Source organism: Gymnodraco acuticeps, unplaced genomic scaffold (assembly GCF_902827175.1).
Source record: "Gymnodraco acuticeps unplaced genomic scaffold, fGymAcu1.1, whole genome shotgun sequence".
Taxonomy (NCBI): Eukaryota; Metazoa; Chordata; class Actinopteri; order Perciformes; family Bathydraconidae; genus Gymnodraco; species Gymnodraco acuticeps.
The window spans coordinates 5,211,366-5,238,445 of record NW_022989768.1 but is presented as its reverse complement, the minus strand read 5'-3'; the positions used below and the strand labels follow the sequence as shown (position 1 = coordinate 5,238,445).

The 27,080-nt window shown below is 40.2% G+C and overlaps 1 protein-coding gene across 1 annotated transcript in view; it reads right to left on the bottom strand.

Moving 5' to 3' along the window:
• Positions 1–4,926: 4,926 nt before the first annotated feature.
• The window catches only part of igdcc3 (immunoglobulin superfamily, DCC subclass, member 3), a 62,357-nt gene continuing 40,203 nt past the window's right edge, over positions 4,927–27,080 (bottom strand). Inside the window, exons 7-14 of the mRNA XM_034218154.1 lie at positions 24,062–24,227; positions 15,756–16,003; positions 14,441–14,605; positions 14,004–14,192; positions 13,573–13,677; positions 13,292–13,427; positions 12,942–13,152; positions 4,927–11,992 (exon numbers count right to left, since the gene is read on the bottom strand). Coding sequence (XP_034074045.1) covers positions 11,867–11,992; positions 12,942–13,152; positions 13,292–13,427; positions 13,573–13,677; positions 14,004–14,192; positions 14,441–14,605; positions 15,756–16,003; positions 24,062–24,227 — 1,346 coding nt within the window. The 3' untranslated portion in view covers positions 4,927–11,866. The remainder of the gene's footprint in view (positions 11,993–12,941; positions 13,153–13,291; positions 13,428–13,572; positions 13,678–14,003; positions 14,193–14,440; positions 14,606–15,755; positions 16,004–24,061; positions 24,228–27,080) is intronic.

The following is a 27,080-nucleotide window of genomic DNA, read 5'->3' as shown; positions in this document are numbered from 1 at the left end:
TATTTTTCAAACCACGCAGGCCTTCACACAAACGCACCCAGAAGAACACAGTCACTTATGTGCACAGTATTACATAACAGGCTATAATTCAGCTAAGCTATTAAGTTAAGTAGTCTATTTGCCAATTTGACATCAAACATCTTGTTAAATATGGGCTGCATCCTTATTTTGTATACATACTTTTCAACCCTATTTTTACAAACATATAAAGTGAGTTAGTGGAGAGAAAAAAAGAGAGAAAAAAGAGAATGGATAATTGGACTTAAAGGGATAGTAGAAATCCGCGAATTTTGGGTTTAACTTATGTATTTTTTATTAAAAAGAAGCATAATAAACAATTTTTTTTAATGTCATCCGCCTAGTTTCATTTTATTTTCAATTTTACTGCGCCCTCTCAATGAAACGAAATACTTCGGGAATCGTCGGGAATCTTCGGGTGATGACGAGAGCATAGGAAGACGGGCACAAACAATGGCGGACATTCAATAGCATTTGCATGTGAATAGCCGACCTTTATTATGGTGAATAGATGTGTTTTGTATGGCTGTAGTGCGACAGAAAAATTCTACGTGACACAACGACATTGGATTAACCTTGAGATGCGTTTTTATTCCGTTGAACACAACTTTTGATCACAAATCAAAAAAGGTAAGACGTAATTATTGTAATATTTTTGGAACCGGATGTTGTTTACTTTCTCTTTTCTGGCTGATAGCTCCAGGAATTCGAGGTCTTACAGTGATGATGACATTACATGTGTGGAATCTGTGGAGTCTCAGCTTTAAATCGTATATCTTGTTTGTGCAGTTAAGATAGTAATAAGGGCATTTCTACCGTGTGTTGTGTGTAAAAAAAGCGTTAGCATTAGTTAGCATTGTTTCGCTCAATGCTAATTCAAAGGCTTGGTATTACTCTTGTGTTTTTTCTAGCTAACAATTGTTCTTATTGTCAGTTAGCGGAGTTTCTTACCTTTAAAAGGGTATGAAACATTAATAGTTTCATAAATGTTAAGAAGCCCTGAGACATGTGAGAGAAAAAAAACTGTGGGAGGGGTCTACTGGGGGGACCTTCGGGCTTAACTGGTTAACAATGATTAATATTTGTAAAGGCTACAGGTGATCTTAAGATGCGTGAGCTATGCTTAGGGACCTACCAGTCAATATTATTTGTGCGTAGGGGTGCATCATCTGGCGCCTGGTCCTGGTCATCCTCGCCATTGCCCATGCCGTGAACCATCACCTTGGGCTCGGGCTCGAACAAATAAGGACGTAATGGTCCATCGTCTGGCTCAATATTGTCACCATCGTCGCTTACTGAACCGGATTCAGATTCAGTTCCTAAAACGACATTTTCGTAGGAAAGCCAAGAGGATGTTTCTGACTCGCTATCATCACTGGATACCTCGTACAATCCTTCTTCTTTGTCTGGTATATTTGCCCTTCCACGTTCATTCTGCATAGACGCCATGGTTTGTTATCGTATCGTCTTCCTAAGTTTTCGTCACTTCCGGTTTGGCTGAGTCGAACATTTCGTTTCTAAAAAACTTCGGGGAAGCTGCAATAAAGTGCTTCTAACATGCGTAAGGCAATTATTATATTTTTTAAATCAGGTGTGATTGTTTTGGTACGTAATTATGCTTGTATATAAGTTCAAACGAAACTATTTGAGGTTCCATTTCCACTATCCCTTTAAGTTTCCCAAGTGACCAGAACCATGAGTCCAAAGGAAAATGTCTCTGGACGTCTAAATAAGAAACTGTTTGCTAACAAATGTGTGATATCAATATCAAATAAGGGGTCATATGTCAAAATGTTAAGAACCTGAAGTGAGAAGTGAGTCAATATCAATTAATCGTTGTTCACACTTGACTAAGGTGAAGCTACCGCACACGCTATGTGTTGTTTGTTTATATCACGTAGTCTGTTCTTCTTCTCTGTCTTCCGGTTGTTGCCTGTTTTTAATGACAAATACACACTACCGCCGCCTGCTGGTAAGGAAAGTTATTGCCACTCACGCATGCGCAGTTCGTACGTGCTCGGCGAGTTTTAGTAACGACCCCATCTCTGGAGTTGGCGTTCTCTACTCTGATTTACATGAAGAACAACAGGAGGCCACGGCTCTCTGTTGAACAGGACTTGCGAGTGGCCCTCTCCTCAGTGCCACCAAGGATTACAAAATTCTGCGCGCCCCGACAGGCACATGTATCTCACTAATTTGTTAGTCGGCAAAATATTTACAATAGCACATGTTTCAATACTGATTGCTGAAATGTTACATTTATAATTTGTAGTTCAGGACCATGGACAATGCAGCTTCCTTGCATTGACAGTTCTCTGTGCTGAATTTCTGCTGAGTTTCCTTTGCCTCATTTTTAATTGTGTGACCTGTCTGGTTTAAATGAGTGTGTTGCTGCTTTGATGAAGCCTAATTTGATAAAGTTTCAAATTAATTTCTGAAATATTTCGTTAATAAATATTTCACGAGTAATATAGTTGTCTTTGTCACATTTTATTTGGCGTTAGTAAATAATTATGCACATTTACAGATATTTTACATGATATGAGTGATAACACGTGTTATAAGGGCTATTTTGCACAATAGGTGTGCCTTGAGATTTTTACTTGTCCTTTGGTGTGCCTTGGGCACAAAAAGTTTGGGAACCACTGGTCTAGTGTATATGTTTACAGTGTAGCAAAACAACTTGTTGGCAGAGAGGAAACATTAAGTCAGGTTGTTTTAAAGAGAAGACTAAAGAAAACACATGTTATATGAACAGCAACAGCTGAAACAAATTCAGACCATAAACCACATGTTAAACAATTTGACGCAATGAAAAGGATTATACTTAAAGGTGACTTTGAAATGTTTACTCATAAGTAAGTTATTTGACATTGTGGTAATACTATGTAAAGCCTGCCCATAATATATCTAATTGTTTGTTGAAACCCCACACACACACACACACACACACACACACACACACACACACACACACACACACACACACACACACACACCACACACACACACACACACACACACACACACACACACACACACACACACACACACACCACACACACACACCACACACACACACACACACACACACACAAAGGACCGCACTTAAAAAAGAAACAGGAGCTGACAAGACGGTTCAGATTATTTGCGACGTGAGAGGAGGGATGTCACCTGGGAAGTGTGTTACGGCTGGGAAATCTGGAAACAGTAAAAAAATAAAAACAGGGAACATCAGAGGTAGGTAATAATATGAGAGTTCGCTGGTGTGACCTCTGGCCTCCCTCCCTCTTGGCTGCTCCCTTTGAGCCGCTAAAAGGCGTGCGGTGTGAGAAGCCAGAAGACAGCTGCACCCCCCCTCTCCTCCTCTGGGCCCTCTCTGGGAAACTGAGGTCCCCTTTCCCAACTCACTTTAAAAGCTGTGGGGTCAGGAGGAGCCGGGGCCCAGTTGAGGTGGTCCAGCCGGGGATAGAGTTTCACTGCTTTACACGGCCAGTCTGGACTGCTTTGTGTGTGTGTGTGTGTGTGTGTGTGTGTGTGTGTGTGTGTGTGTGTGTGTGTGTGTGTGTGTTGGTAAAAATGGGAAATAAATGGGATGCTATTGTCTTTATATTTAAACTACAAATAAAGAAGAAACTTACTGTAATGATCACAATCCCCTTCACTCTGCCACAGTGCAGAACACATGTATTTACACATGAGAGTTTGTGCACACAGGGTGGATGTTGCACAGGATGCTACAGTTGCTGAAGTATTTGCAAAATCATATAGTGAATCACTGATATTACGGAAAGTACAAAATAATTTGTAGTTTTACTCGCCATCATAACTTTACAGAAGCACTGTCCTGAACACAAACTGAGAGTGTGTGTCTTGGGAATTGCACAAATACTAATGTTTCATAGCTTTGCCAGAGTTTATTGATTACTATAAGAGAACACTGCAGGGTAAATGCACTGAGATCTGTGATCTGTGAATTTGCCCGCATCTCCAAAGTGAGATATTCAAGATAGTATACAGTATTTAAGACATATTGTGCAAACCACTGAATTAGACTGCAAGTACAATAGGTCAAAGGACTAAAGGAAACTGGGAAATCAGCGAGTAAACTGGATGGATGATTGATGGTTTGGGCAATAATTTAACCAAGATCAAGAGCAATCTCGATGGGAAGTTCTTTAAGTGCTCAGAAAAATGAAGGTTTCAACATCTGTGTAACATCTGAGGGCCACTGTGTGATATGATCCAACGCTGCAGAACAGCTACTCAATGGACCTTGAAGTGAGATTGTTTTGTTTGATAATTTTACCATTAACCTTCATTTCCTCTTCTAAATTAGTTGGGCTTGTTTAAAAACTCATCTGACAGTTTTTTTTTCCTGCACCGCTGGACTTGTTTATAATTATTATTGTTGTATTCCCAGTTCATCAACGATGGTAAGGATAACCAACACTATAAAAACAAACTGGAATTGTCTTTGGATTGAAAGCAGAGACCAGAAAGAGGAGGTTGATCTATATCTGACTTCCCCTTTGTCTCCAAGTTCAATCACGCATTGGGATTCACAGTGATTAGAGGACCGGCACCAACCTTTATCGACCAGGAGCTCTGGGCCTCATGCTCAATACTCTTTGTCTGTCCAGCAGGCCATGAGTTAATGTGCTGAACAGTACAGCAGGAAGGTAAAGTAGGGAGAATGCACCAGATTGATCTGCTGCATCTCAGAGGACCGCAGGAAGCAAGCAAACACATCTGTGCTGTAAATTACACTTCTTTATCCACCAAGCTCAAGTCTTAGACACACACACACACACACACACACACACACACACACACACACACACACACACACACACACACACACTCAAATAAAGACAATCTCTGGACTTTTTATTTCTAGAGCTAGTTTATTATCACTGTTATTGTTTTTTATTCAGTTTTGCACAATGAACCCTTAAACAATACAAACCACTAAACATTTTCTATGTTTTTACACACATACATACACACATACAGCACACACTTTGTATGTGGATATGTATACAGAGTTAAACTTCAACACCTTGGTCTAGAGAGTGTAGAAACATACATTTGTGGAAACATACAGAAGTGATCCCTGACAATGCTCTGAGAACGCTTTTTAAATCATCTCATATTGACCTGAATTAAACTGTGGGAGAAACAGTAAGACAGACAGAGGCAGTGACCTCTGCAGATAGACAGATGTGTGATCATAGGCTGGCTTTACAGATCTGTGCTCCTTTGTTCCAACTGGTCGATCTGTTAATTGAACGCAGGCAACACAATGGATGAGGCTTGTTTTGTGACATAAACAAGTAGTTTACACAGCTGGTAAATGCATATGGTTTTTGGTTTCAGGTTGGCACCACATTTGAACCCTGTAGGAATTTAAAAATTATGATAAACTGCATAGACACAAACATATTTAGTTGTATCAATAAAATAAACTGAAGCTAGAATAAAACGGCTGACAGCGTTTGCCTTCTCTTGCCCTTTGTTGCTGTCACATGTTCTACTGAAGGTGAAGACAACAATTATTTCTGTGAATGCATATACATAAAAGACTGATTGAAAAAAGCCATACATTTTTTTATTTCCAAAAACCTAACATAACTAGTTTTGTGTGTGATAAGATTCCTGTCCTATATCATCTCAACCAGGACAGCTTATATACTGTTAATATATCAATCTATCCAGAAGAGATGGTGAACATAAATAACAGCCATGCTTTCATTGGTCGTGTCCTGGTTGACAATGCCAATAAAGTAAAAAACTGGTGGTATCTATAAACAATTACAAATAGTTTCACCTCAGTTCATCTATTTTATGCATATGAGTACAATTCTGGATACAAACCAGCAACATTGGGCAAGAGCAGGTCAGATATTCTTACGCCTACATGGTTAAATATGGCAACAAGATATCGGCATAATTTTATCTTTAGACTAAATAAAACTATTTTGCCTGCAGTGCTGCAGGATCAAAGCTTAGACTGAGAATCACAAACGTGAATGTGGTGCTTTTGATTTTACAATGCATGTCTCTGAAAGCTTAAACAAAGATGTTTTTAACTGACAAGCTGTTATTCACCTTCATGTTTGACGCTAACCTCAAAGGGCAGGTTTTAAGGGGTGGGGGGGGGGGGTCTATCACCTGCATGCACAGTAGATCTGACCCAGGAGCTTTGTTCTTATTTCTGGGGCCAAATTAGGGATCACCCAGCGGCTTTAGAGAGTGTTGACAACATCAATACAGAACAGACATTGTCCTTAAGCAAAGAGGGTTTGCGAAGGAAAATCAAAACAGCTTGTCAGTTTAAAAGGTAACAGGACTGACAGGATCTCACCCCGAGTCACTCGTGAGGATGACTGGTGGAAACAGGATGAAGATGAGGTGATAATCAGACATCAGCGAGAGCAAGACAGATTTATCAACGGAAAAAAGGTCACTCAACCTATTTTCATCAATACACACCATCAAAACAGATTGACCAACAGTGACCATCAATAGCACCATATTGAGCTCACAATATTATTCTGTCATTATTTGTCTAAATATCAGCTACCATCACAAGTCCAATAATGCTAACCAACACTTTTCATTTCAGCTTAAATAACACTTTAGCTTTTAATTTCTCATGCAGATCTACTGTAGGGTTCTCTCTGACAGAGGTATATAAAATATAATACTGATCTCAAACATTAAAGTACATTTACATTAAATCACCATCTTCAAATCTTTAAACTCAGCATTATTTGACATGTACAGTCATCGGGGTCTCAGAGCAGAACGACAGAGAGATAAATGCATCGGAAATTTAATCAATTCACAATCATATCGGGTGATCATTTTGTGCCACAATGATCAATACCATATCAGATAAAGGTAATGTATTTCAAGCAGAGGCTTTAGACTTTTAGAGAAACCAAAGAGAAAATATTTCAGGTTACCCAAAACATACTTGCCCTTGAGATCAACCATTGATACTGGCAATGCAAAACAAATCCTGCACATGCCCAGCCCAGGATGCCTTTTTTGTGAGAACCTGAGAAGAAGTATGAATAAAATGCAGCTGCAACTAATGTTTTTTTAATTTATTTTAATACTTATGTAATACCTTTATTTATTTCAGTAAACTATTGTCTCAGTTGACAGTTAAAACATTAGTGTAAAATGTCCCAAACAATTGATTTGCCTGAAGCTCAAGATAAATTATTTAATACTTTTTGTCTAAAACCCAAAAATATTCAGTTTACCATCATTTAGTGCTTGAGAAATGTGTTAAACGGTTAATAAATTGTTATGCCGATTTATTTATAGATGTATTGAGTGAATAGTTACAGCATTAGAATGAATATCAACACTAAAGAGAGAACTACAGAAGGTTTTTAGTCATTTAGGTTTTACGCAGCAAGAAGCATTACCACAGAAGACGATCACTTCTAGGGTAATCCAGGCAGACTTTTGGAAGATTTATAGACTTTTACAGTAATCTTCGACTGAGATCTAAAGAAAAACTGAAGTGTCCTTGTGAATGTGATTTCCCTGAAGTTGAGGAAAAGAGGACATGTTTATCATCCTGCCAACTATTTCTTTTATTTATGTAAAATGACCAACAAAAAAGGCATCCCTTAACTGGGCATTAGCAGAATTTAAAGAGGGAAATGCTGTAAATTCCAGAAGGCCAAGTGTGGCCCGCTAAGGATCAGAGTCCCTGAGCATACACTCTCCCTGTCCAAAGTTCAGGATTCCTTAATAGAGAAACAGAGGCTGGCTTACTGACAGGAGCTTAGTTGGTGATATAGCACTTCCCAAGGCTGCAAAATATACAAGACAAAGGCCCTTTTATCTCTGTGTCAGCGAAGGAACTTTGTTCCTTCTGCTGATGGAGTTACAGCAGCCAGTCAGTCTCCGGTAAATCACACAAGTTCTAATATTAAACAGTAAAATGACAACCTGACCTATCAAAGTCTTATCACGTAAACATGATCGTCACTGCACCACATCCCCAGTGAATCAGGTTAAACAGTATAGCACTAAAATCTGTCACATCCACGGGTGAGATGTGGGCAATTTCCTGCAGGATATTAACCCTAAATTACACCGAGGGACAGAGGAAGGAAGGAAGGAAGAGAGACAAGCACACCACTTGTTTCCCCAGTGAAATTACTCTCAACAGTAAATACACTGATTAAGGCTGCAGCAGCCCTGGAGATTACATAATCACGTTGGTAGGTATACAAATATACAAGCAGGAGACATTTGTTTCTGCTATCTTGAAGTACCACTATTGTTTTTCCAACACTTGTAACATAATATTAACACCAGAGCGTACAATTAAATACAATAAATGAATGCAGGGAAAACATCTGCAAACAAATAAGCATAGACAAAGAAATTCATAAGGCATAACATTACAGTACCGATGGTGATCACTACAATATAAACTGTGTCTAATGCAGGTTTGCAAAAATACACGAGGGTGGCAGGTGATTCTCTGTGGGGACAGAAACAACTGTCAAGGTGAATGTCAATTCTTAATTTTCCAATTTCCTACATTTTCATTGCTCATTATGCTTCATTTACTTAACAGCTTCAATATCGGTAAAACTGTAAAACCACCAAATGCTAGCCTTGCTAGCTCTGCTGCTTCTCAGTATAGCAGAGAGTTGTTGCTTTGTTGAAAGCTGGCAGAAAAATAGCTACCAAGTGAGCTGACCAGCTTACACCAAACAACATTTTTTGGATTAAACACCAACAATGTAGATAAAGGTAAAGGTGTAGTTGCCTTTGCAAAGTGCAACTCAATGTTAGCTTTGCACTGAAGTGAGGCAACAGAACCATTTAGGTCAACACTGCAAACATCAAAACAAATGGCTAATTTGCCAAACTTTTATACTTCTGTGCTTGTTTTTGCTAAGTGGAAATGTGGCACCTGTCAGAAATTCCCAATATGTTTACCGTAAATGTAGCATGGTTTAGGTAATAACCAATTAACCTGAGGTTAAGGAGCAAGAACGGAATGAATTCATTTGAGTTGTAAGTGTTGGAGTTGTAAGTGCCACCCTCTCTATGTTTTCCAGTTTACTTATTCAGTGATCAACCTTCAACAGAGAATATATAGTCAAACACCTTGAAGGCTTGTGATATGAAGAAAAATGAACCAAATTATACATTCACATCCTCTTGAAACTAAGCATGAAATTGAACAGTTTTTTTAATAGTAGGCCTAAGTGCACGAGATAAAAGTCCTGAAAAAGTTCTCCCTCCTTTACTGTATACCCTTTTCCTGTCTGACCAGCATGTGGCGACCATTGTAATATATATATATATATATATATGTAAATGTTTATATAAGTATGTGTGTATTCTTCTAATCCTTTGTTCATACTCTGTGTCTTTCCTTCATTAAGACCTGAGAGAAAAGCCAAAAACAGGGTTGAGGTAGGTAACCATGATGCATCAGAGCAAGTCCTGTACAGTATGTGACGACTGAGAAACAGAGAGCCGGGAAAGGAGCCCTGTGATTGGAGAGTCACCCTCACCCTGCTCTACACTACATCTGTAATCGTCAACATCCAGCGATATTATGAACATGGTATTCCTGAAGCACTTAAACCAGTCAGTGTTGACAGGAGGGAGGAGGCTGAGCAGCAGTTGCGTTTTTTGAGGAAGAAAGTATCAATAGTCAAGCATGACCAGCAACTGTCATGTCTCCTGGGCACCGTAAGTCTGAAAGGCTACTACTTTGTTTAAAAAAGGAGGCAGATAATGTGACATGAAAATAACATCACTATAATAAGAGCACTGCAGCAAAAAATATCCAGAATGAGGTTAGACATACACTGCATCCCATTCAAATCAAAGGAACAGTTTTGAGTTTTGGGAAACACGCTTACTCGTTTGTTTTGATCAGGTAAGAGAAGACCAATACACCTCTCACATCTGTCCGTTAAATATGTCATGATTAGTTGGAGTTACTGCTCACAGTCAATAAATAATCCAGCACATAATCCCCCCTAATAGGTACATTAATTGAGCCTTATATATACAAATAAAGAAAATGTGTGTATTTCCCAACATCTAAGTATGAAGATAGAGCTGGGAGGGAAGTGTTAGCTAAGCATAACGACTTGAATGTTATGATGAATTGGAAATGGGGGACCCTGATGTAAACAAGACGAAAGTCTTTCTCTGGTCTGCATCCCCTTAACAATTGTATGTTTTGAGCTGTACTGTACTGTACCCAATATACAAGCTGTTAATAAACTTTTCAATCAATCAATCAATCAATGACGGGAAACAGCCAACCTTGCTCTAACCAAATCTGCAAACTAGAACCTCTGAAGCTCACTAATACCTTAGTTATTTCTCATTTATTTTATTTGTGCTCAAACAGTAATTTAAATATTTAAATGTGATTTTAGGGGAGAAGATGTGCTGCACTGTACATGCTAAGCTAGGCTAATCGTCTAGCAGCCGTAGCTTCTTGGATAAAACATGAGTGGTATCATGCGACTGTCAGCAATAAGCGTATTTGCCAGAACAATTTCTTTAAGTCAGTACACCAACAACTGTGACATAATGTGTTGGGTACGATTTGTGCTTAATATTCTTGTTTTACAAAAATCATATAGCCTACCTATGAAAACATTAATTCCAACAAAAAAAAATCTGCATACAAACTCACACAAATAGACAATTCAATCACAGCGCTATTTCAACACACATGTATGATGTCTGTATATTACATCATTTTGCCTGCTGTCCAATTGAACATGATGTAATATGACTCGTTGAGCAGTAAAGAACCCTGGAAACATCATTAGCAATGCAGTGTATCTCTAACGCTCTTATCATTAAAAAAAAAAAAAAGCTTAAAATGGAACAACATTATTCATACCTAAGGTACTGTAATTCATACAACAGGGTATCAGTCTGTCAACTTGCATGAGGGTACTGACATTGTATCTACAAACACCATATTCATCAACAGAGGGAAACCAGGATTTCACAGAGGGGAGAGAAAATAGGGTTTTTCATTATGCAATAAACAGACAAACAACAACAACAACAGCGACAACATTAACATTGTTATCTTGAGGTAGAACATTAACTTCAGCATTTGGAAGTGCTTTATGTTGGATACTCGTTTTTTGTTCGTTTTGCTTCAACAAGCAGGAGAAGAGAGACGATCCTTGACATCTGAGGTAGTGCGGCACCTGATCTTGTAATTTTTTAACCAATCAGTTCCTCCGCATGTAACGTAATTGTGAGCACAGGGGAAGGTCATGTCCCGAAAAGCTTCCCGCAACACATTCATTCCGGCTGAGGTAGGTTTTTGTTGAATCGTAAGGTTCACACAGTCAAGTCTAGAGCCTGTATGAAGGCCAAGACCTCATTTAATATGTTGGTATCACTGAAACAATGTCCTGAGACAGAATACATCGAGTCCCTGGACGAAGGCTAAGGTCTTCTGCGAGCGATAAGGTGGAATCATTGGTAGTGTGAGCAGGCAGCAGGAGTCTTTGACATCCACAGAAAAGTAGAGATAAGACCAATAACTTATAACCACTTTGACATATAGGTGATAAAGATATATACGTATATATATATATTTATAAACTTAAAAATTAAATCATCATTGTATAACAAGGACATTCTGGGGCCTCTATTCTGTGTGCTACCCAACACCAGAAAATTAACAAAAGACCAAATTTGCACAAAAGGAAAAACTACTTTGAAAGGAAACACTTGTCAACCTGAGTGAGAGAAGAGTCTAAGTGGACACTGTGGACAGTGTTGTGTGAGGGGCCTTTCGTCCTGATCAGCCCTGGTCCTGCCGACCCGCTCCGGCTGCAGGACGCTCCTGGAACTGCGTCTCTCGCTCCAGCCCAAACTCGTCCAGCGGTATCGTAGACAGCTGGGTGTCATTCAGCACGTAGGAGTCAGACTGAAACACATGCATTATAAATAGAGTTAGATAGAGAGCACATTGTAGAGATAGGCAGGAAACATGGCAGGTTCCCAGCCACCACGATGCCTGTGGGCTTTTGTTTATCCTCATTATTCCTAACCTCGACTTCGTTTTTGAGTGCTTTCATCACACAATAAGGTTGGTATAAAACACTGTAGCTTTAGCCTACGCCAAATGTTCTTCCTAAGGTTTTGCCTAAATGTAGTAATACAATAAGTCGTGAGTGTTAGAACCTGCAGTTATTCTAAACCAAAGAGACACAATGCTTTAGGTAATATTTTGGTTTTAGGAAAAGATTGAAACATTTTGGAGGTAAAAAAAAACATATACTGTTGTTTGTTTCTGCTCAAAAGGTGGTACACATTTTAAAGCCTGGATTAAAGCCATTACACATAATGTTCAGCCTCTCACACATATTGCTAAATATGATTTTCTGATCAAGATAAATAAGTATATGGAGCTGTTTAACATGCCTTCTTGGAAATAAATTGGGCATGACTGAGAATAAAAGTACAACAGATGTAAAGATTACAAATTCTACACTTTATTACAGCTTGATATTTTTTTTGCAGCTCCAGGCAAGGCTTTCAGTTAATGAAACACTACATTTACCAAAGTAACTTCTGAGATATTAGAATGTGGCCAAGAACACAAGAGATAAAAAGATTATACTTAATGGTGCTTTTAAAACAAGCTTTCTAGTTAAAGTCAAAGTGGATGTTCCTGTCAGGTTGTTAATAATCTCTGAACAGGAAAACCGTGACTGTGCACAGTTAAAGCCCGTGCAGCATGTCAAACTTTAACCAGGAAATGAGGCTGTAAGCTGTGCTAGATGTTAACATTGGACATTTTTGGTTGTAATATCATGTCACATTTAAAACAAAATGGCTTTCAGTTTATATAATTTCTCGTAACCAGGACTCACCATGCGTGTATCTTGTGTGGTGGGCTGAGTAAAAAGTCTCTCAAGCTCGTTGCTGTCGGCCACTTTCTTCCCAGCTGTGCTGCCATTGACCTCCATCTCTCTCCTGGCACCCCCGTTGAGCCCAGAGGCCCCCTGGGAGGAGGAGGAGGACTCCAGCACAGCGCTGTGCCCTGCCTGGGGGGTGGCCTGAACCGCCTTACACATCATTAACCTGGGGATTACATGAACACACACACATGAAACTCAGCTACACACACACATGATAGGCAGACATTAACCTGGAACATCCATTATTGGAAAGTTATTTAAGTTGCTACAATTGTTGGTTTACACATGATGTTTGTACTGACCTGCCGCGGTAGCTGAAGACAAGGAAAAGCACACAGAAGATGATGCAGGTGACTCCGATGTGTATGCCGATTATGATGCCTGTGGTGGATGTTTTGCTCTGTTCATCTTTCACACAGTCACATGGGGCATCCAACACTGAGGAGACACAGCACACCTCACAGTCAAACAATCATTAAAGTTTGTGTAAACAAAGCTAAGTCAGGAAGAAGCAATACAATCAGATGACCTGGATGTGATGTGGAACAGTGTGTAAATACATAAAGATGTGTCAGACAATTACCAGATTTCTCCAACGCCTCTCGAAGAGAAACAAATCGGATGGTGGCGTTGCCATCTCCGTGTTGGTTGTATGCGAACAGCTTTATCTCATAGACCAGAGAAGGATCTGCACAAAAAGAAAAGATGGAAAGAGATGTTCAGATATGTCTTTTAAGCCACAGTAAATCAATAATTAAGTCAACTAAACCTAAAAGATTGATGAAATTGTGACACTTTCACTCATTTTCTTTGTTGAAATTCATAAATAACTTGTTTGTGCTTTGATTCATACTTTAATCTCCAGCACAGCTCCACATAGAGATTATGAGCTGCTTGTTTATGCACCCAGATCACAATTTTCAAATAAGGTTTCTTAATGAAGATAACAATACGATTTAAAGATAGAGATCAGTCGGTTGATGAAGCTAAATCCTAACGAGCTACACATCTCACCCAGCTGAGTGATGTTGTACTGTGTGACGTTGCGAGGGAAGAGGATGGGGCCGGTGAACATCGGAGTGTGGGCTCTTCTGTAGTACAGTCTGAAGCCCTGTTGTTGGCCCATCTTGGAGGAAGGTTCCCACGTTGCCTGTATAACACTGCTGTTCATCACCTTGGTGAAGAGAGAAGGGGACGCTGGCACTGCAACACAGCACAGACCCTTAATCAAAATGCTGCAACAATATGATAGTCGAAGTTTATATTTTGTGGTTTGAATAGTGACTACTCGTATTTAGTAAGATTTACAGTTAAGTGATGACTACTAGCTCAAAATCTTTCATTTTTCCCACTCTCAGCAAGCAGTTCAAATCTATATTGCAAACCTCCAAGCATGTTTATTATTGGTGATAGATATGCTGTGTGTTTGTGTTCTTCTTTCTCCAGCTCACCCTCCCCGTGAGTGGTCTCCGTGACACTGTCCGATGGTTTGCTGGCCCCATGGGATGTGTAGGCCTTGACGTAGAAAGAGTAACTGGTGGAGGCCTCCAGGTCTCGGATGATCTGCTGCAGCGTCGCCTTACTGAGGGCCTCCTCATACTCCATCTCCGCAGGGTCTGAAGGAAGAGGATGGGTTGAAAACACATAAATAGGAAAAGAAAGCAGGAGCAGGCGTTAAAGTGGTGGAAATGGGATCAAGAGAGGAAACAATAAATACAATCTGTTTCTGTCATGATTTTATGGTTATTGCCCATTTCACTGGTTTTATCAGAGCAGCTCCGTTAGGTAATAGCTAATCTAGTTTGGCCCTGGGAGCCTGAATGATGATGGTTGGCTGAATTGCAGGGGTGGAGAGAGGAGATTGAGGGGGCAAAAGGGGGAGTTTCAAAGGCTGTGTTAAAGCATTTTATTGCTCTCAATCCAGAGACAACCAACCATAACCACTATCTACATCCAGCCCTCAAACCATTGGGCCATACCATCTTGCAAGGGTAATTACAGCAGATCCTATTGGTTGGCCCCCAGGGCCCTTAATTATCCATCTGATGAAACTATTGAGGAGAACAGCAGCTGGTGCTACGAGACCCTCACCCCACACAAATACACACAAGACACACATACTTGCCCAAAGCTGTAACAAACATACTGCATGTGGCATGCACATGTTTGTACACACACAGACAGTATCATTCCAATACACTCATAGATCCCAAGGCCAAAATATATGAAGTTTAGTTATTTAATTATCCTCATTATTTCCCAGTAGAGGCTAGGAACTCGTACTGTTGCAAAAACACAATTTTGGTAATTTATTAGATTTTATGATTTTACACTGCCACTGTAAGTTGGCATTGGATAGAAGTGTACCCGCACTGGGAGTTTCTGTTATCAGTAATTGAGACTGTTTATTGGGCTGTTGGGTTGTTTCTCTCTGGGGTCCTTTTCAGATTTTCTAACAACAAAATGCAACTTGAAACATGAGATCACTTCCTTGTGTGTTCATTTTGACACATTTAATTGATCATAGAAACACCTTAATTAGCATTAGAGATGAGAGTGACAGTCATTTATTAAAGGGATGCTGGCACCATTTGTAATTTGTGTGTTAGTCCTGCTCGCCAATTGTTTCCCCAGGCCACTCAGTGTCAGTGATGTCTATCAACATCACTTCAGTATAAGCGTTTCATCACATCATCATATCTAATGGTGACTTATTTTCATGTAATTTATTGCATATAGCCATCTAGATCTTCATTGCAGCCCTACCTGAAGTCTTGCGGATGTGCAGCACATAACCGATGATGTCCTGCGTGTTTTGCTCCGGCTTTCTCCAGGACACCTGGATGTTGGAGGGGGAGAGGGCCTCAGCCCGCACCTGGGAGGGCACACCAGGCAGTCCGTTGGCCCCGAGTACCGTGAGGCGGGCGCTGGCCTGTGTGGAGCCGGCGCTGTTCTCAGCGATACACTGGTAGATCGCCTCGTCGTCCTGGCTGATACCATAAATCGTCAGAGTGCTGTGAGAGGAGCAGCACAGAAGAGAGGGGACAGGAAGGAATCAAAGTGGGAAAGAAAAAAGAAAAAGGGGGATGTTTAGTTTCTCTGACATCAATATGAAAGAGAAGATGTTTGAATTTTCAAACCCAAAGAAGTTCATTTTAAAATGATGTTAATAGTTATTTTAAATGAATCTTAATTACATTTTATGATGTTATGTACCAAAGTTGTTACATAACTACAATTGTAAAAATCCCACTTTTCTTTAAAACTGAATTAATATCTGTTTTTCTGATCAAAAATCTTTTTAATGCGTTTCGACAATGCATAACCAGTGTTTGTCATTTAGAGATGGAAAGCAACATCTTTGCATACAAATGAGACAGTGGTCTGCACTGATTGTATGTACAAAGAGAACAAATTATTACAAATAACACAAACAAACAATAACAATGATATCTGTTTTTAACTAGTTTTCCTTATTGAAGAAAGTACTTATTATATCTTCTTCTAGTAGATACATTTGATTGTATAGTTTTATGTCTTGAGAACAAACGTTTGACTTAGTAACAAATTACTGCACTGAATAAATGTAATGTAACTTCACACCTCAGGAAAGGACTGCACAGAGCAAAGAAGATGAATGTGACATTGTGACAGCATGTCAAAAGTGTGTGTGTGTGTGTGTGTGTGTGTGTTTGAGTAAGTTACAGAAAGAGCCACACATCACATCACACACTTCAGACAGCAGCAGTGCGCACAGAAGATCCTCACTACTCATGCAGAGCATGCACTTTCAAACTGATTCGTCTTCGACTCGAACTCACAGAGTAGATAAATCTATTTCACTATTTCAATTTTTTATTTATTTAACTACATCAGTGAAACCTTTCATCTGTCCATCCCCACATAATGTACTCACCTCATCACTCATACCTATATACACACATACACATCCTCCCACGCTCAATGCCTTCACTCTGTATTCCCTTTCTTCCACCCGACGCTCCCCACGTCGCACATCCACAACTCTGCTCTTTGTCTTTCTACTGTACCTCTGCTGCTTCTTCTTCCCTCCCTCCCAACTGGCCTGTCTCCTGTTATAGGAGAAGTATCAGCCGTGTGTGGTGTGTGTGTGTGTGTGTGTGTGTGTGTGTGTGTGTGTGTGTGTGTGTGTGTGTGTGTGTGTGTGTGTGTGTGTGTGTGTGTGTGTGTGTGTGTGTGTGTGTGTGTGTGTGTGTGTGTGTGTGCATGTTGAGTAGGTGTTATTAGATGACAATAAATAATTCCACTCCTCTTATTTGCCCTAAGGCAAAAATAAAACATTTAACATACTATTGAAATGAGACCCTGTGGCGCAAAACAATTCTGCATGCAATTTTCCTACCATCGCCATTTCGGATAGAGTAAAATGTGCAGGAGAAAATTGAAAACGCGCACATAATGTATACCTTGGCAATGTTGAAGGGCTTGTATTGTGACTTTATCTATTTTCTCTGCTTAAAAAAATACCTTGGTTTTGGCATTTTAAGAGATCAGAAGCGCCTTTCAATTGAAAGAAGGAAAACCCTCTGGCTCCTGGTTCTCATACTGTGCTTTAAGTTGAAACAGTAGGATTGAATGCCGCAGGAGTTCACCACACCCTGCAGCATCCCGCCTAATCCGACACTTGCAATTTCTAAGAACCTGTGGAACAGATTCTAATCTTTCTATGACGGACAGGTAGCATAATTGCTGTATTAAATTCAAATGTATTAAGAAATGCCAGGTTGATCCCCGTGAGGGAAAGCATGGCATTTATTGAAATAACTACATATCAGCCGTGTGCGGTGCATGGGGACTGTGACCAACCACCTTCTGGACCTGTGAAATTGGACATGAAGAAATTGGCATTTCAGCTATCGACACACGGCGCTGAAGTCCAACCAGCCTCAGCGTGGTATGTCAGGATGGATTTGTAAGGACGAGGGGGTGCTGTGCCGGGTCAGCAGGCAGGATGGAGAAGAGAATCGTTCCATTTGCTTTTCAAAATTGATGTGCTGGCTGGGATACAATTACTGTACGTCTCTAATCTGGGTCAGAATACGCTGCGAGGTGGAAGAGTTATTATTCTCCTCGCTCTGCCAGGTGGATTCAATCTGGACAATTATCAGGTCAGAGAGGCCCTCTGTGTTTCACCCACTCTGAGCCAATCTCACCTCTGACCCCTGAGGTGGCAGCAGTCGCCAGCCTCAGCTCACTACTCAACCATCACATTTCTGACAGCCTTTCATATCAGCGATGGATGGAGTGTTTTCAGACAGGCAGCCCTGACCAAACGCCGCAAAGAGGCCCCGGGGACACACTGCCCCGATGCCACCGGGCCTGGACGGGCCTCATGGGTGTGTGAGGGGAATGCAGGGAAATTTCACAAGACGTTGCGCTTCAGAAAGTTCAGTAGCGGCCGGCATGTGTGCTCACTCACATGCAAGAACACACAGACACATGTATACATGGATTGCCAAATATGCGCAGTCTGATCCTGCTGACGTTTAGCTTATGAAATACCACACCTGATGTCCAAACTTCCTTTCCAAATTCCAAAACGATAAAAGCTTTAGTGGTTTCAACATTTAGAGTATCCGAAAATAAGTATATGAGTAAGAGACAGAGAAGTAATTTGGAGATATACTGTATATTTTAACTTTTATAAATTAGATTGTTCACATATCCCTTATAAATGATTAAAATGTGGGATCAATAGTGTTTTTTGTTGGCTAAGACTTCATTTAATGTTTTACTAAGATAAGAAAGATTCTGTGTTTTGGTTTCACCTTTGCATCATGTTTGGAGGTGAACCAATACTTTGTTTTTTTTTAGAGACTCTAGAAACAACTTGGCAAAGGAGAATAGCGTCAAACCTGATGGATGCCCGATGTTTAGAATAATTAGTTTTAGGCTGTATTGCAATTTTGTTGATTAAGGTAAAAGGAAAACCTTTACATAGGAAAACCTGAGGTAAGTCAAGGACTACGAGATGTAGTTAATGAAAATAAGTTAGAAATGCAAAGAAAAATACTTCTTATAAGTTAAGTTCTTTGTCTGGACAACTGTTTTCTTCTATAGGTAATAATAATATATAATATAATAAGATAAAAACAGTTTCTCTTTCAAACATCCTCAGTCAAGGAGAGGACAATACCACACAAGGTTCAAGGGACTCTTTAAATCTATCTTATAATGATTTTTTAGAAGAGCTTTTAAATAAATAGTTTTGCCCCGAATTGTACAATACATTAATATTCAACAACACAGCAAGGCCACCAAAGATCCCTACAAGGCGTGAGAAAAAAAAAGAAGGATGGGAAGTCTGAGTGAGACAGAAGAAGAGGTCTGGGAGGTATATGGCCTGAATTTGGGCTCTTTGCTTGACTTACATGATCTCCAGAGCCAAGCTGTCCTATCCTGACAGGTTGACACCATCATTTACTCATCAGTTCAAGGTCACTTCACAGATTGATGGATAAGGCCGTGGGCAAGGGGAGTGGCTGACAGAGGGGCCTTGAGCCTGTTGTTCGGCTGTGTTTACTCACCGTTGTCTCTGAGCAGCACCCCATCAAAAGCCAGCGTGGCCATTGTTGATTCAGCAAGAGGGAGAGGGGGAGAAAACTAAGGGGACAAAGGGAGAACAGGAGGAAGAGGTGGGAAAGGGGGAGGGGAGGAACGATGAGCTGTCTCTGGCCTGAGAGGAGGGAAGGGCCCAGGGATATGACTGATTACAGGCGGGGTCAGAGTTCAAGGCCAATGCCCAGGCCCCAGCTCCGTGTAATGGGGACAGGAAAGGGGGATGTGGGGCACAGAGAGGGGCCGCAAACAAGAAAGGCAAGTCTGGGTGAAAGAAAGAGAAGAAAAAGGGAAAAAAATAAAGCCCTTTGAAAGGATTCTGCAACGAAATGTCCAGGTTTGTGTGCAGCCTGTTCCTTCAGATGTTGGCCATTAATTATTAAACACACCACGATGCTCACACACACTTGAAGCATGTTCTTTCCCTTACTATACAACTTAAACTCTCTCTACACCAGTGTCAAAAAGAATCCCATGTATTCTAAATTATTTACAGAAAGAGAGTAAACTGATCAAATGTTTATGGGATCTTTCCTTTAAATCTTCATTCACCACAAGAGAGAACTAAATGTTCGTCAACAGTACAGTATCACTTTAAAGAAACACAGATTGGATTTCAACCTAACGATTATTTCACTGTCTGATGTGAGATCACAGCTTGTACGTGTTGGATTATAACAAGTGTTAGCTTTAGTGGCTTTATAGTGAGGCAAGTCCTTATATAGTACATCATTAGTAACAGCTCTCATCCAGGCTTCTCATAGCTACAATAGGATGTTTCTCAGGAGCCTGGCGAACAAGGCCCAATAATGTTCTGTTTACAGAAGCAGCTTATCGGCTTTTCTCTGACATCATCGCATCTTATGCAGCCTTTCACGTCGCTGTGTCTTCCTTGTTTGTGTAAAGTGTGTAAAGAGTGCGTGCGGACGAAGCTAGATAGTGCAACACGTTGGCGAATTTTCATGTTTGATTATGCGTGTGCAGAAAACGAATGATGGCATACACCAAGGGGCTATTTGTGCACATACAGGGCTCACTTGCTTTTTGATTAATGTGTGTGCATGCATGTGTATGAATGAAATGTACAATCGATTCCCCTTCCTTCCCTTGTCCGATTTGCTTTTGAAGGTCAGCGTCATGAGAGATGCCTTAGTGTACAGTATGTGTGTGTATGTGCTTTTGTGTGTTTGTGCACACACACACTAATTAAAATATTTCTGGTACACTGCACTCACTATATGCAAGCTTCCCGTATCCGATAGAGTATGTATATCTATCTATAGATAAGAACAGAATTGTAGTGCTGCCCAGAGCTGTTGAATACAATTTGCATATCATTACTGCTGTTTTGCCTTGGTTCACGAGGTAAATGGTGCCCTATGCCACATCATTTCCCTCCTTTCAGGACCTCCACTGCACTAAAAACACACCACATAGCTTTTTTGGCTTCAACTTATTTTTTAAATTTCATATACAGCTTAACTTGAGCGGACGGTTATAGCTCGCAGGGAGAGCATGTAGGCTCCAATGATAAATAAATAATATAAAAAATAAATTTGACAAATTTGACTTGACTTGATTTAATCATGGGGGTTGGTTGTTGGACCCCTTTCTCCTCTAATGTGTGTACTGCACATGAAATGTTAACCATGGAACGCTATTCCACCAAATTATATTCTGGGAGAGGAAACGCTTATATTTAACAATTCTGGTAACTGTTCCCAGGCCATGCTAGGTGTGAATATTATTCACTGGTAACATATCACATTTTTAACCCTAACCCATAAATCAGTTACTCTATTCAGATCCAATTTATTGAAAACATTTCATATTCTTTTTTTATTCAAAACAGTAAAAATGACACCTGTAGCCTACTGGTTTGCAAATGTGAATCTTTGCTGGGATTTACTTTAATTTATTAATAATAAACAAAGAGTATTTTTGTTTGGGGTTAGAGTTTGGGACATTGTGATGTTCAAGTCAAAATTTCCCAAACTCTAACTCTAAAAACATAATTTAATCGGCAATTAATCAATGATTAGAATAATTTTTAGTTGCGAATGAACGCAATCCAGGAAATAGTAACATTATCAAAAACAAAATAATAACCCTATAATTTCAGGGTTAACACTCTGGATAGGACTGATATTCACATTAAACTATTAACAAATGATTACGACAATAGAGATAATGACAACGACTCAGACTGATATGTGTTCTTTCTGTTCTCCTCACAGCTCAGCTACACAATACAAAAAGATGCACATCACGCTGCCCTGCTCTCCATATGGCTGACTGCTTTTCCTGGTCATCTAGCTGAGTTTATGAAATAATTAGCTAATGGTAGATCTCAAGCTGAGACCTGCCTACTTAACCAATCACAGAGCAGAGTCTGTGATGCATGACATGCACATTATAGCAGGTCTAAAGCATACACTAATGGTGGCAAGTGGAAAACGCTGTGATTCTCTGAACCCGCTGTATCTTTCTCCCTCTCTTCTCATTTGTTCTTCCTCATCATTTCTCATCTGAGCCCCAGTTAATTTTTTCTCCTCTTTTTTTATGTCTGAGTCCGGCTTTTCATTTATTTCTTCCCCTCTCTTCTTTCCTCAATCTCTCTGACTAATATGGACTGGTGGAGGTAAGTGGGAGTGGAGCAGTGTGTGTGAGCGATGGAGGTGTCCGCTCCCTTCACTCACTGCTACGGAGTGCAAGTATTGATTTTTTTGGGTGCAACTTCAATATATTCACTTCACATCTCTCTTTTATGAATAATAACAAAATGCACGGATGGTTGGCTGCAAGGGTCAACTGGAGAAATGTAACTTTCCACATCCAGGAATGCAGAAATGCAGAATTTACTTTAATGGATGGAGTGTCACAGTTTAAAACCACACACACCCAGAAGTACTAGCAACAGGCTGGACACTCAAGTGCTTGAAACCATGTGAAGGAAAACTATTGATCATGACATCTTATCAGCTATCACTCTGTAAAACTCACATGCAGCATCTACAACTGCTGAACAGTAGATCCAATGTGTAATTGCTCCTCTATTATCTCAAAGATAGATCTCTGTCCACCTACAGTACTGTAACCCACTAAATGCAGGTTTTACAGTGTGTGGCACTGGGAATGATAACTAGCAGAGACTGTCTCGGGGTCCTCCTCCTAACGACATTCCTGGGGACTGCCATGGGAAAGCCTCCAACATCCAGTCAATACGCTGCTCGCATACAAAGGCACAAATAAATTGAGGCTCATGTCTTGGCAAGCGTGTATTCCAGCAGCTGCCGTGATAGAGGCAACAGTTACGCAGATAAATTGAAAATGTGATGATGCCAATGATCAGATCAAGGCAGCAGTGATTAATACTGACACCCATGTTACTTCTGCGAGCTTGGTCCAAGTTTGTCGTCACGGTTGAGAGGAGATCGGCGCTGTGTTAATGACAGCTCGTATTATGTGGTGGATTATATCATTGCTCTATTTTCAGATTCAAATAATAATAATAATAATAATAATAACTGAACCACTTTCTAATAAGTCACCCTTAATAAAGAGGTTAATAAGGCTGGATCACAATTTGTATTTCCCATCAATACGACTTAAAGAGTCTTAATATACATGTATAGGGTGACTTTTTAAAAGTGGTACCAACCTATCTTCTAATAGGAATTATCCATTCTGTTTTAAATATACCTACATGTAGAATATAAATATGAAGAATGCATTAGGCGCATTCACACTGCGGTACTTTTCCCACAAAGGTTCATGTGAACTTAGTTCATGTGAACTCTTTTATCGCGTTCACACCAAAAAGAGCCGGTACTAAAAATGTGTTCATGTGAACCTTTTTACCCCCACGAAAGTCCCTGCTAGAGAGCAGGGACTTTCGTGCGCCTCTCTTGTGAGAAAAGAGCTATGTTTCTGATTGGCTGGGCGGATTGCAAACCACGCCCCGTAAAACTCCCAAAAAGTTTTGTGAAGCCGCCATTTTATTATCCTCGCATTAGCATTATTAGCATTAGCATTAGCCCAGCGCAGAAACGCAGAGAGACTAACTTATGGCAACACAAAATAAAACATGGGAGCGGTGGAGATGAGGAGGTGTCGGCGTTCTGGCGATTTACTCGGAAGGCTTCAGTAGAAGCTGCTGGCAGCTTAGTTCATGCGAACTAAATAGTTCACATGAACATGGGAAAAGTACCGCAGTGTGAATGCGCCTATTGGTATATCAGATGTTAGCACTGCAAAAGTCTTAAAAAACATGATGCCATAGAACTTTGCTAAGCAGACCTCTCCTATTTAAAAAAAATGTCAATAAAAGCCGAAAAAGAGAAGTTTCACCAAATGTAAATGTAAGGCAGAGCTCTAGTTTTGTTTGGTTATTGTTTTCTGAACCCAGAACAATCTGAAGGAATTCCTATATGATTACATATACGTAAGAATACAGGGAACATGTTTGTCCTCACCTGTTGTTGTTCCTGAGTTTGACGTGGCCCCCGGGCTCCAGGATCTGCCCGTTCTTCAGCCAAGTGAGCTGGGGCTCCGGCTCGCCCTGTGCCTGGCAGGTGAAGATAGCGGTGGTGCCGACGGGCCGAGCGATGGACTGGGGTGCTTGAACAAACTTTGCCGGAGCTGAAAGAGGAAGGAGAAAGGGAGACAGATTAATCAGTGCCAGAGAAAGAAAGAGGTTGATTTTAGCAGGTTCTAAACGTTATATCAAGTGTCAGAAGAAGAAAACAAAGCAAGAAAAAACAATATGATTAATAAGAAGAGAAAAGAAAAGACAAAGTGAGAATGAGAGGAGAAATAGGACAGCCCACCCTGTAGGCAGGCAGCTGTCAATTACAATAAAGAAGCACCGTACTGCATTATATTGTAGGTGTATGATATAAATATCGTTACAATCTATAACACAGGGTCAATTAGCAGGATTATATGAGACACCAGATCAATGCAGATACAGGGAATTAAAAGAGAGCGAGAAGAGCAGAGAAGTGGAAGAAAGAGAGCAAGACAGTGTATGACAGCTCTACCCTGTGCTTTAAAACAGCAACACATTTTCATGAAAATAATGTGCTACAGTTCATAGTTTCATCATTTCCTCTCTCATCCTATGCTACAGGCTTCCAGCTATGGTCAATTAGTGGTAATAACTTATTCATATGAAAGGATTCTGGTCGCAGAGAAGGTTCTTTCTTTGAATCACAGAGTAATAACGGTTTTATCCGCTGCAGTTTAATTACTGGTTGGGTGTTTTTATTTGAGCTGACAGACAGAGTCTCTCCTCTGCACTCGTTATTGTCCCAGACATTATCAGTGATTTGATAACCTGAATTATTTATGCCCATATTAAATAAGAAAAATGTTATGGTAATTATAATATCCCGGAGTAATCACTAGAGGGTAGAAAGCTTGAACACTAGGACTATCATATTGGATGATAAAAAACAGATCATTTAAATCATCATTACCTGGTAAGAGCAAATTGTAAAATGTCACCTTTAACAATAAAACTATTTTCAATTATGTTAAGTGACTTTTAATGCTAAGAAAAACCCTGCATGAATCTCAAATGGCAACAGTTGTTCATAAAGAGCAAAGCTTAAGTGTTTATTAGTTTCAAGCCCATTCCTCCAGCGTTACATCTTAAAAACAAGTCACACATACACAGGTCATCTTTTGAGTTAGCTTCTTTAACAGAAGTATATAGTGCAATGTATTAGGGACTATTTTTCCCAGCGGACTAATACCTTTTTGGTGCACATGTGAGCTATAGCTGCTGTGTATATGGGATTGAACGAACATGTCACTAAAAATATATTTTGTGCAAAAACAAAGGCAGAATGTCACATATAAGTCTTTGGCAACAATCAATGTATTGTGAGTTTTGTTCTTTTCAAGGTAAAGCTTTACAGGTAACATCAACAGCAACATTTCCAGCCACTCAAATATCTTTGTTTAAAGTCTTTATTTCCTTTCAATTTTAATATGTTTGACTTTTTCCCCCGGCTCTTTTGTCCTCCTTGTTGTTCCCGTCCATAAAGAAAAAATGTTCTCTGACACTTGTTCAATGTAAGCATTTCGATTTTCCCATTAGAAAAGCTAAGGGGCCCTCAGGCACTTGCATGATGGCTGCTGACAGTGTGAGGGTCCTTATATATATTCATCTTGTCCTCTTTCCTGTATTCGTTCTCTCTTCCTCTCTCACTCAGCGTGTACGTTCAGGACCGTCTTGAAGGGTTAGGGTCAAAGGGACCTCGATGAAAGTAATAATCTGCACCTGTTGGTTGGATCACAGCACCTTCCACACATCTCACTCTTCTTCTTCCTTTTGGGCTGTGACACTGTGACTCCTCCCCCAGTCTTCCTTTTGCTTGGATTTATTTTTGTATCCCAAAGGAAAACCTTAAAATGAACATAAATGAGCAGTACTCTCGTCTGCATTCATTTGGTTGGAGTTACTGGCCGCTATGCTTTCTTTCTGAACTGAAATCCATTAAAAACCTCTCATATTCACAGAGGTGTCAAGTAGACACTAGACTATTTGTACTTCAAAATAATAATTCTTCAACAACCTTTAGTTTCTAAAGCTTTGTATTTTCCTATAATGAAATAAGCATCTCCTACACTGATTTTAGGTAACAGTACACCGTTTTTTCCACAAATCCATAACAAACCCTAAGACATTGACACATGATTACCATCCATGGCTTTGTTCCTACTGGGGTGACACTTGTCTCTGACTTGACAGGCAGATACAATGAAATATTGACCAGGATCAATACTGCCATGGGCAGTAATCAAAGCCTGGTCCATCTGATCCATATGTGAGTGTGAGGTAGATGCTGTATGTTCCTGCTTGGCAGCGACGTGCAGTCAGGGGAGGCAGGGGAGGCAGAGCCTCACTTGTCATACTCCAATGTACGGAAAAACAACTAAAGAAAAACTAAATAGTAATAATAATAAAATGTCTCCACTGATCTGTTTTATAAATGTGATTTATGTATGATTCCAATCACTTTTTATAGTCAAAATCAGCAAATTTGACGAGCTCCGCTACAACTACGGGCAGCGATGAGAAGTGAGGCAGGGACGAGCTCTGCCTCTCGTAAGCCCACAGTAACTGGCTGGAGCGCGGGAACTAATTTAACGCGGGCACTTATTTTGTGAGCGCGCTCAAGCCAGTTACTGTGGGGTGAGGTGAGGCACAGATGAGCTCTGCCTCACCTCAGAATGCGTCACCCCACAGAAACTGTCTGGAAAGCGGGCCCTAAGCGCATGCCTGCACCATCTCACTGTAGGTCACCAATGTAATGTTTGTAGATCCCTTTATTACATTTATCCTCACCATCCATAGTCTCTAAATAACTTATTTCACGTATATATGATATTTAGGCTCGCTGGTCTCATCATACAACGGCAATGAAAAAAGCACCAGGGGAGGCAGCCATAACCTCTGCCGCACTGAAGGGGGCGCACGTGAGC